Source organism: Eleutherodactylus coqui, chromosome 2 (genome assembly GCF_035609145.1).
Source record: "Eleutherodactylus coqui strain aEleCoq1 chromosome 2, aEleCoq1.hap1, whole genome shotgun sequence".
Classification (NCBI taxonomy): Eukaryota; Metazoa; Chordata; class Amphibia; order Anura; family Eleutherodactylidae; genus Eleutherodactylus; species Eleutherodactylus coqui.
The window spans coordinates 104,746,047-104,758,184 of record NC_089838.1 but is presented as its reverse complement, the minus strand read 5'-3'; the positions used below and the strand labels follow the sequence as shown (position 1 = coordinate 104,758,184).

The window sequence follows — 12,138 nt, the reverse complement described above, 5'->3', positions numbered from 1 at the left end:
TCCTACGTGTATCTCTTTTCGTTCAGAAGATATTTCGGGTGGCCCTGACCTTTCAATCACCCTGTACTTTTGTTAGATTTTGAGCTTTGTTTGACCAGCAAAAGATGCAGTATGGTAGACGTTATATACCAAAAATATGAAAACTACTTGAAGAGGCCCTGATGACTACTGGGGAAGGGCAGCGGCCATGCTAGGACTACTGGAGGAATGAAGGAGGCGCTGCTTTGGATGATGATTTGGCTTGTACAGTTGCACTCTCTCTTAGAGGAAAGTGGGACTGTCTTCTGTCTTGTATGAGGGTGGTCAACGGGTGATGTGTGTGGGGAAATCCGCTTCAGAAATGTGTTAACTGTAAATTCCATGTGAATTTCCAGTTTTATGAAAAATTCTTAGCAAATAAGGCCACTTTCACATGGCTGAGAAAATTGCGTGATATTTGTTTGTTGCAATTAAAAAAAAAAATGTGTGTCTTATATGCCGGGAATACAGTGTGAAAAAAAAAAATCAATACTCTTCCCCGGCGGCGCTGCTGCAGGCTGTCGCTACCCCGTGCATGCTGGCAGAGCATTGCTTTCTGCAAGTGGGGCTTGAGTGCCCCGCCTCCAGAAAGCTAATGCTCTGATTGGCTAACTTAGTCTGGCGTTAGCCATTCATGATGTCATTGAACGGCTGTGATTGGCTCACACCAGACTAAGTTAACCAATCAGAGCATTAGCTTTTTGGAGGCGGGGCATTCAAACCCTGCTTGCAGAAAGCAATGCTCTGCCGGCATGCACGAGTGAGCGAAAGCCTACAGGAGCGCCGCTGGAGGTGAGAATTTTTCTTAGGGGGGGACAGCACCTCCTCTGTATACCCGGCGTATAAGACAACTCCCGAGTGCAGAGCAGATTTTTCGGGGTTAAAAGGTCGTCTTATACGCCGGAAAATATGGTGTGTGTTTTATCTCTATCTATCTCCAGGGGAAAATCGCGGTATGTCCTATCTTTGGGCACTTCCTCAGAACACCTCGCCCATTGTTTTTAATGGAGCCGGGAAAAACATCTCAGGGTGTGGCGTGTGAGGTGCGCGATTCTAGGTCTCCCATTGAAAACAGTGGGAAACAGTTGCCGATCCTTCGATATAATGGGAGTTTTGTGTCAAAAACGCCTTGCATCCACAGGAAAACACGTTGGATTGAGTTTTACGGCCCTATGTGTGACTCGTCCGTTTGAAATTGGCCTTAGTGACATGTCAAAATCTACGTTGAAAGAATCTGCACCATATGAACTACAATGTAGATTCCCATTGAAAACAATGGGACTTGGATTTCAGAACAATTTCACTGACTACAGGGACATGTGACCCCTGCAGCCAATAACTGACTCACTTAGCTTCAGTAGTGACATCTCTTGTTGGGATGACATCACTGCTGCAGCAGACAGAGCAGCAAGGCATCGGGCACTGTCAGAGCCAGAGCCATAGGTGATCGATCCAGTGAGACTTTTAGAACCAGAGCCATAGGTGATCGATCCAGTGAGACTTTTAGAACCAGAGCCATAGGTGATCGATCCAGTGAGACCTTTAGAACCAGAGCCATAGGTGATCGATCCAGTGAGACTTTTAGAACCAGAGCCATAGGTGATTGATCCAGTGAGACTTTTAGAACCAGAGCCATAGGTGATCGATCCAGTGAGACCTTTAGAACCAGAGCCATAGGTGATCGATCCAGTGAGACTTTTAGAACCAGAGCCATAGGTGATCGATCCAGTGAGACTTTTAGAACCAGAGCCATAGGTGATCGATCCAGTGAGACTTTTAGAACCAGAGCCATAGGTGATCGATCCAGTGAGACTTTTAGAACCAGAGCCATAGGTGATCCAGTGAGACTTTTAGAACCAGAGCCATAGGTGATCCAGTGAGACTTTTAGAACCAGAGCCATAGGTGATCCAGTGAGACTTTTAGAACCAGAGCCATAGGTGATCCAGTGAGACTTTTTATGTTTTCAACGTAAGAAGTTTTCAAAATGTATGTATTTTCTGGTATCCATCATGTTTGGCTGTTGATGCAGATGTTGTTGATTGTGGCGTCATGAACCCTCTCGGGCTTCTAGAGCACAGAAGCTGTAGTAGGAAAGACAATATGGGAACATTCCATGGGACGCGGCTAAATATTTCATTGTCAATCTGTAAATCTAACTGCAGATTTGACATGGAATTGCCCCCAGAATTCTGCCATTTTTAATTCTGCATCAAAATGCACACTTAGACACGCAGATTATGGTGCAGATTTTTCACACTGTGGAATATTCTGTCCCCTGTGTGAAAGCACTCCACAAGGAAACCACACACTTGTGTTCCTGCAAGTTGCCATTTGAATGCCAAATGGAGTTGCCCTATCCTGCTGTAATTGGGGTATTACCAGCACTGGTGGTCTAGATATTTTGACATTCCGGAAAATATGCAGGACACCATATAAAATAGTCATTAACCCAAGGACTTCTTTAGAGCAGATTGTGGTTAGTAGCTATTTCTGTGGTTACATCTGTCGAAGCATGACAGCGATGCTGTTCGGGAGTCTTTCCTTTCCCAATAGGTCCCATCCCTTGGTTTTGTCAGAAGTGTACATCAAAAAGCAGCTGTTCTTAATTGGGACATTTCAGCCTTGACAGATTTCACATGTCCCTTTTATAAATGACACACTGTACTTGGTTATTGCACTGTGCTGCCTTGTTACAGCTGAGGAAGATGTATTACAGGAATGTAGCATTCGTTCTGCATGGATACAATTAGGACAAGCTTGTTAAAGCCAATGCAAAAGGTCCATCCATATCTCAGATGTATATTCGCTCGGTTTTGACATTATTGCCCAAAAGAAACATGTATCTAATGATATTGAGCAGAGTTCCATATCCGTACAAAGTATCAAAATGTCACCAAAGACCAGCTGCACAGCAGCAGTATGTACAGATTGGGCTCGGAGCAAAATGTAAATGGTCGCTCCAATTTTCTGTTACCGGCTTGCACACACTCAATGAACTGAATCTAAAATGACATGCGAGGCCTCATGCAGCTTGTAAGGCTATGTTCACATCTGCGTTTGGGGGTTCCGGTTTCCTGCTTTATCGGAACAGGAAAGGGGAAGCCCCTGGCCAAACGGATCCAACTTCTGATGGACCCCATGGACTGTAATTGCTACCATTTGATCAGACGATAGTCCTTCATGCAGGACTTTTTCTTCCAGTAGATTGTGCCGGATCTTAACGCAGATGTGAACATAACCTTAGGAGGTAGAAGGCGCTCCATGTGGGTGTATAGTGCCACATACAGCATTAGATCACAGAGGTATTCTCTGTAATATGCCATCTGCTGAAGCATCGCGCAATTTATTTAGTCACATTCCGTTTGAATCTGACACACAAATATAAAGAAATCTGAGGCATAAGACTTTTTGATCACTTTTTATTAGATCTTTTTCTTGGCAACAAGGTGACCAAAATAGCGCATTTATGTTTTTTTGGGGGGGAGGGGGGTTCGGCGACATTCACTTTGCGCGGTAAATGTGTTACTTTCATAGATCAGACTTTTACGGATGCAGCGATACCAAATATGTATTTTTTTTTTTTTTTAGATTTTCTAAACTTTTTTTCTATATGATTAATAAAACTTTATTCTTATTTTTACTTTTTCTTTTAGTTCTCCTGGGGCACAACAACTAGCGATGCTTAGATGGCTTATGCAGTATTATGTAATGCCATAGCATTACATCATGCTACATTCTGACAGGCAGCCTATCCAGCCACCCCTGCCATGACAGTTATGGGGCCTTTCAGAAGGCCCCCAGCTGCCATGACACCCGCATGGCTCCCCCGATCGCATATATCTATATTACTCCCCAAATCCACACCATTCGCAACCTGATTGGTTGTTTTGGATTTACTCATTTCCGGTGATTGGTTATTTGAGTCAGCTGATTCCCGGTGATTGGTTATTTGAGTCGGCTGATTCATGGCCCCCCCAATCTCACCGTGCTTTAAATGCCGCTGTCAGACTTGACAGCGGCATTTAAAGGGTTAACAGTCCCAATCGGCTGCGCAGGCGAAAGGGGCTGTTGCCCGCAGGTGTCAGCTGTAATAAACAACTGACACCTGCGATGTATGGAGGGAGATGGCAGCGCTATCTCCCTCCATACACGTCCTGCAACGGCAGGACGTAAAAACACAATAGAAGTGGTCACTAAGGGGTTAATACGGCAATATGAATGTGGCCGACCGCTATCTAGACTGATATTATTCCAACTGGGCAGAAATAGGTCAATTGCTTAGTGTAAATGGCCAGTTGACCTGATTTCAAATCTTTCTCATCTGTCAGAAACCTAAAAACCCTTCTATACTGGCTGATAATGAGACCCGACCGTTGGTAAGAACTTCCAATTGCATTAGGCTATGTGGAGGTTCCCCTGAGCAGCTGGGGAAGGATCAAGCGCTTCATCAGCTGATCGGATCTCCTGTGCAGCAAGAAAATCGTTGTTGGCCGCACATCCCTCATTTACACAGCGGTGAAACTGTATGGGGGGCGAACAATCGTAAATCCCCCATACATTCTGAATATGCCTGGCTGAGGGCCAGTGAAGCACTTGTTGTCCGCTTCACATCAAGCTGTGTAAGATCAACTACATCAGAGGGAATAGTTATTTTAGGACAATTGTAACCAAACATCTGTTATCGGATTATATACACTATCCTACCAAAAGGAATTGGAGACCTGAACAAGAATCAGAAGTAGTATTAATTTAGAGATGTTCCTACTTGGGCTCCTCTTGCTTCACTTATGTAGCCTGCAGATTGCATTAATGGCGTACTCATGGACTGTGAATGCGAACGACTGGACGATTGCTGTTGACATGTAACGAATTGTGAGCGATGATCTCTATGCCTGTATAAAATGAACCATAAACTATAGGCCAACAAGTTATCGTTCGATCGTTGGCCATGTTTACACTGAACGATCATTCACATTCGCACAAGTCAACGTGTTTTTTTAACAATCTCTTCGTGTAAAAGGGCTCTAAGAAAGGCTTCCTTTCAGCCCTAATGACATCGGATGCTCTACATGGCATTCTTTTCTACTAACGTCTGATACACTTCAGATGGTATATCCCTCCATTCATTCTGCAAATTCTCTCGATAAAGGTTAACGCTGTTCGTATTTCCTGACCTGATGTTTGTTCCAAAAATGTTCAGGTCAGGACTGTGTGCTCAAATGTCCAATGATGACCCTCGCACTATTGCAGACGGGCCAATGCGTTGCGCTTCACGATGGATGGATTGCATGCTATGGCATAACCCAGATATCCAATAGCGTTCTGTTCCTTTCACAAACTATGGCTGACGCCTCCAAGAGCCTGCTTCCTGTGGCTCACACCCACGGCCAGGTCTGACTCTGGCTTCAAAATATTGCAGCGGAATCGGACCCAGCGCCCCCCAGAGCCACTATACTCATCTCTCCAGATCTGCCGCGAGTGTCTCACCCGCCAAATCGGCGCAAGTGTGCAGTGCAGCGCATGACCTATAACTAAATATTTGGAGAGGAGTATTCTGCATCTGTATCTATACAACCTAGATGAGCGGACAGACTCACTGAGCAGCTAATGACTAATTATTTCCCATGAAATGTACTGCTATAGCAGCAACATCCCACTACATCATTTCCCTATGTTAAAAAGTTGATCAAGAATCCTTTAGAACTAGACAGCTTTTGCTGAACTGGTGGTCCGGAGATGTGGACATTCTGTATCTCTCATAGTATTTGCATATCTTTTAGTGTGGTGTTAGAGATATGCTTACCAGAGTCATTGCATCGCGTTACTGTTGTTAAGAATGAGGTCGCTGGACACGGATATCGCAGTATAACCACAAAACCACCGCTAGCGTACCTCCGTGTCATGTGCAGGCAGCAAGAAGCTGTGCCAGTCGATGCCAATAAAAAAAGGAGAAACACTCGTACATTTTTAATGAGAACCAGCTGAGAAGCATGTGCAGAATAACAGTCCAATTGCTATTGAGAGTGCTTAGGTTTAGGGACTTGGCGGCTGTAAAATAGGACATCTGCTCAGTTTGTGTGCCACCTGCAGGACAAAGTGGGTATCATGAGAAATTACTTTTTGTGAAGCTGCTTTTATCATTGTGTAAAACTGGGCAATTAAAGTCTTATATTTTTTTTTTCTTAACACATTTCTGGCTCAAGTTAACGAACATTATGGCTAAGAGTACAATGGACAAATGCTAGTGTCTATTAAATAATGTTTAACACACTGTAAGGATAGAGATTGAGCAAAGTATTACCTATAAACTATCTTACGTGGGTACAGGACAGCCTTTGAAGGGACAGGTCATCAGTAGAGGATCAGCAGGATCAGCTGATTACCGGCGTCACTGTCACTCTGGGAAGCTGCAAAAGCACATCACGCTGACCATAGTGCAGTGGCCAGGGGTGGTATTACAAGCGCAGCTATCATTGACTTGCATTGCCTGCTTGTGGCTGAACTCTAAAGACATTTCTCTAGTATTTACTGCAGGACCAGAGAAGAGCATCGATGTTCAATTAGACAAATTACAAGTATGGTCAAAAAAGGACAACTATTAATAATCTTTATATAGTGGCAACATATTGCACAGCACGTTACAACCATTAATAAAATAAGGCCTAATCTACAGTATTAAACCATAGGCAGCATGAACAATAGGGGTGCAAGAGCTTGCACACTGGGGAAATGCGGGTAACATGGGAGCTAAAAGTGCAGCCAAAAAAAAAATACAAAAAAATAGGGTGTTGCACATATTTTCATAAAGCTGTATGATCTAGTTACCAGCCATATCTGTGTATATACAGTTGAGTGCATTAACAGGTGTGGGGGATATAGTGGGAACAAAGGTCCAGGTTTCTAATGGGCAGTGTAGAAACCACGTCAATAGAGTGAAGGGCCATTTACACGCAAGATTAACGCGCAAAAGCAATCATTGGAGCGATAATTGATGTGTGTAAATGCTCCCATTTTTGGCTGAACAATTATTTTTGGGTGAGCATAAAATCCATCATTCAGATGGGGAGAAGATAACACAGACTGCATGCTGTGTTTGCTGTCCATGGTGCTGTATTCTCCACAGGAGTGCTGATTACATTGTATTCAGCTTGCAGCCCTGTGGCAAAGCAAAGGAGCTGAATACAGAGAACAGACCACCCATTCTCCACATGTCTTGGAGGTTCATTAACATGCAAATGAAGGTGATAATCTGCTAGTGGACATTAGTGTCCATTAGCAGTTGATGCAAAACAATCCCTCAAAACCTTTTGAATGATAATCTTAAGGCCCATTTACATGCAAAGATAGAGTATGGTAGGCCTTCCTGAAAACTGTAGGCATTGGGGATTAACTTGATTCTCTGGGTTAGCACATTCAAGAGAACTGGAGCCGCTGTGGAAAAATCTTAGAGACGGGACTGGGAAGTTTAGATTAAAGGGAATCTAAGGCTACTTTTGCACATGCCAACTATCGGCTGAAAATTGGCTCAAGCAAGCAATTTTGACTGGTTACTGAGCAAAGAATCGCTCATTATTCACTGGTCGCTTTGTCTCAGCTCACTGAAGCAGTGACTTCTCGCTCTGGATAAACAGACCGTCATTCATATTTGAACTGCCTGATCGCAGTGAATAGAGGCAGGTAGTCAGAAGAGATTTCCGGCACACTCCAGCTCCATTCACTGCATAACTATCCCTCCTGTGTGAAAGCATAGGAGTGATAGTCGTTGTGATGACTGTCAGCCACTTTAAATGCCTGATGGTCATCCCTTTTAAAAATTCCGTTCTGCTAATGATCTTAGACTAAAGGTGAGTGCAGGTAGTGAGGTAGATGAGGGAGGAGATGTAGGGCGGTGCAGCACTGAGGAGAGCTTTATGGATGAGATTAAATTGTACTCTATAGTGGACGGGCAACCATTGCAGTGACTGGCAGAGGGTGGAGGCGTTGGTGTAGCAGCAAAATGAGAAGCCTGGTTGCTGCATTCAGCATGTATTGAAGAGGAGAGTTTAGTGAGGGGAAGACAGATTTAAGGCTACATTCACACGGGCAAGAATCTTGCGCATTGCAAGACGCACAAAACTCGTATGACTATGAACTCCATTCTTTTCAATGGACTTTATTCACATGAACAATTTTATTTTTATTTTGCTACACTCAGCGATGCTACAAGGGTAAAAATCGCAGTATGTTCTATCTTTTGGCGTTCCCTCGGAATGCCTCGTCCACTGTTTTCAATGGGGCCTTAAAAGACCTCGCAGGGCACTTGCATGCCGTGCGATGTGCATGCGAGCGCAATGTGGTTCCCCTTGAAAACAATGGAAAACACTTGCGATTCTGTGACGCACGTGAAACGCGCCTGAGGATTACAATTTCACAGAAGAATCAAACTCCTCGCATCGTGTGACGAGTTTCTTGGCCTGATATCGCGCTCGCCTGTGTGAACATAGCCTTATAGTGAGTTGCAGTAGTCAAGCTGAGAGTGGATAAGGGCAACAGTAAGTTTTTGATGTAGCTGCAGTGATAAATGACTGGATCCTGCAAAGGTTTTTGAGGTGCAGGTGACATGAGCATGCAAAAATAAGAATATAGGGAGTGAAGGAAAGATCGGAGTCAAAAATGACCCCAAGACAGCAGGCATGCCTCCTAAAAGTTAGGGTGGCATCACACACAGAGATGGGAATTTCGGGATTAGGTCCATTAGTAGATGGCGGAAACACAAGAAGTGATTGCGTTTTAAACACATGACCTGGTGTTAGAGACAGTAGACACACAATAACTGGCAATTTGTAGTAATGAAGGTGCGATACCATGGGAAGAAGTGTATAATTGGGTGGCATCAGTGTAGAGATGGTGCCAAAAGCAGATCTGCTGTGTAGATAAAAAATAGCATGGGACTGACCACCAAACCCAGAGGAGTCCGAAAAGCAAGGGGAAGAGAAGAACTAGAGCTGGAACTAGGTATATAAGCTCAGCCCTTTGCACCAAGCAGTGACCTCCGGCAGAACATTACAGGAACATAGGTTACATAGTATGATGTTAGGCTGAAAGAAGACGATGTGCATCCAGTGCAGCCTGTTTCCACCCCCCTTCCCCCTTGTTGATCCAGAGGAAGGCAAAAAAATACAGTGAGGCAGAAGCCAATTTACCCCATTTTGGGGGGAAAAATCCTTCCCGACTCCATAATGGCAGTCATAATAATCCCCTGATTAATGTTTGATAGTTCCTACCCGACTCCAAGACCCGGATCAATAACCCCACTGGTTATTTAATGTCTATATCCTGGTTGATCTTGAAAATCTTCCATTGTAAGCACTCTCTTTGGGGTTTATATGCATGGGTTATATTCATAGTGTTTTATCTTTTAAATATATTCTTTCCATCAATTTATTATTGAGAAAATTTTTACAAATGTGTTTTTTTTTGTTTACAGGTGCCCTTACAGAGTGTTACGACGAACTGGGAAACCGCTACCAGCTGCCAGTTTACTGCCTTGCCCCTCCCATTAATATGATTGAGGAGAAGAGTGACACAGAAACTTTGGATATCCCTGAACCGCCTCCAAACTCTGGCCATGAATGCCAGCTGCGCCTGCGCCTTTCCACAGGCAAGGACCTTAGGCTCTTGGTGCGTAGCACAGACACTGTTTATCACATGAAGAGGCGTCTGCACACTGTAGAAGGCGTTGAACCTGCCAGCCAGCGCTGGTTTTTTTCTGGCCGGCCACTGACAGACAAAATGAAACTGGAGGAGCTGAAGATTCCCAAGGACTATGTAGTACAAGTAATAGTGAGCCAGCCTGTTCCAAATCCCACACCAGTAGAGAATTGACCATCTCAAAGACCATGTTCACCGTTCTCCTCTTTACTCGAATCACTCCTTGCTATGTTTGTACGCAGCCTGTAACTTTTCTCTTTTACTTTTTTTGTTAAATCTCTTGAGTCCTGAGTTGTCAGAGCAATGTGTAACTCATTGCAGGCCTCTTTGGCATCACAGGACTTTGTAGCTGGCTCAACGGACATGTGACCTCAGAAGGAAGAGCCGGGCCTTTCCTCTGAGTTTTAAGGGAGGGTGGGCAAGGGGAATCAGTCGTATTTCTTAATGATGCAACAAAAGACTTTTTATAACATCAGGAAAACTATCTTTTTTTATCTGTTCTATAAAGGTTTGGACTGTATGTGGAGTATTTAGCATTGCACTTTTCAAAAACAAAATAATGAAAATTTGAAACAACCAAATGTTTTGTCATATTTTATGGAAAATAGACACCTAGCTGATTGTATGTTGTGTGGGGAGGTTACAGGAAACAGTCATTAGTGTAATATTTCATTAAAAATGGGAGTTTCATTCAGGGGTGCTGCTTAATGGCCCTTTTACCCAGGCCGACAGTCGTTCAAACGATTGCGTGAGAGCTGACTTCACCGATAAAGTTGTTAGCGCTTGTGCAGAACGTTCACACTGAAAGACAGTGAGCATCTCGCTCCGTGCCTCACCTTCTATGTGAAGCGCTCAGCCAGGAACGTTTACATGCAATGAGAAGCCAGCGATTTTAGTTTTTTTGTTTGTTTTTTTTGCTCACTGAACATTAGTAATAAACGCATTTTGAGTGATTGCTACGTGTAAATGGGCAATTAGGGCTTACAAAGGGAAATCCCAACAGCTCTAGATGGAGGCCATGATGAGATATGAACAGGTCCTAATTAGAGATGAGCGAACGTACTTGTTAAGGGCGATTTCGCAATCTAGCATCGCTATTTTCGAGTACCTGACTACTTGGGTGAAAAGATTCGGGGGGTTGCAGAGGGGAGTGGGGGAGGGAGAGGAGAGAGAGAGCTTCCCCCTGTTCCCCACTGCTACCCCCCGCTCCACCACGCCACCCCCCCCCCCCCGAATCTTTTCACCCGAGTAGCCAGGTACTCGAAAATAGCGATGCTCGATTGCGAAATCGCCCTTAACGAGTACGTTCGCTTATTTCTAGTCCTAATGGAGTTAGGATACGTTGAGCATGTATGTCAGCAGCATTCACAGTTACTCTGTCAGTAAAAAAAACAATGTGAATAGGGCTTTACAGGACTTAGAGTATCTGCTAACATCTTGGTGCCATATATCACAGAACACCTTCAACGGTCTTGCTGGAGTCCAGGCCTCAGCCGATCAGAGCTTTTTTGGCGGTATAAGGGGAGCCTACACAATATTAGATAGGTGCTTTTAGTGTTATGGCTGATAAATGTATAAACAAAACATATACTATATGTAAAGGCCCATTTACACACAATGATTATTGCTCAAAATTTATTCAAACAATGTATTTTGAGCGATAATCGTTGCGTGTAAATGCTGCAATCGTTAGCTTTTCGTCCGAATGCTAATTTTTGGTTCAGCATAAAAACCATTGTTCGACCGGCCAGCTGATAGCAGGGACCGCACGCTGTGATTCTATGTGGGAGCGCTGATAACATTGTTCATCTGCTGTCCTGCAGGAGAACAATGGAGCTGTATGCAGATAACAGACCACCCGCTGTTATCTGCATACAGCGAAGGGAGCCCTTAATTTACACACAAATAAAGCTAATAAGCTGCTAATAGGCATTAGTGCCCATTAGTATCAATGCAAAATGATCGCTTAAAATGTCACTCCTACTGTCTTTTTAGCAAATTTTGAGTGATCATCTTTGCGTGTAAATGGGGCTTTACTCTAGGTTTCTAAAAGAGTAACATATATTAAAATACACTTTTTTGTACATATGATATATTTATAGTAGTGCTTCAAAGTTTGTGAAACCTCCAGAATTTTCCATATTTCTGTTTATATTTGACCTAAAACTACATCACATTTTCACACAAGTCCTAAAAGTAGATAAAGAGAACCACAATAAATTGCACAATTAAAATGCATGCACAAATTATGTTCAGCTGCACGTAGCCATTGACAACAATGGGTTCTATTCACTGTGTATTGCGCACACCTAGTTGCCTCCCATGAACTGCTTGATCCAGGTCCTTCCACAACATTTCTATAGGATTAGGATCAGGACTTTAGTTTACACATTACAAAACTTGAAGTTGATTCTTCTTTCGCTATTCTT

At 43.6% G+C, this 12,138-nt stretch overlaps 1 protein-coding gene across 1 annotated transcript in view; it reads left to right on the top strand.

Annotated features, from left to right (window-relative positions):
* Positions 1–10,290, top strand: part of UBTD2 (ubiquitin domain containing 2) — a 61,418-nt gene extending 51,128 nt beyond the window's left edge. The window contains exon 3 of the mRNA XM_066591286.1: positions 9,486–10,290. Coding sequence (XP_066447383.1) covers positions 9,486–9,883 — 398 coding nt within the window. The 3' untranslated portion in view covers positions 9,884–10,290. The remainder of the gene's footprint in view (positions 1–9,485) is intronic.
* Positions 10,291–12,138: the final 1,848 nt, after the last annotated feature.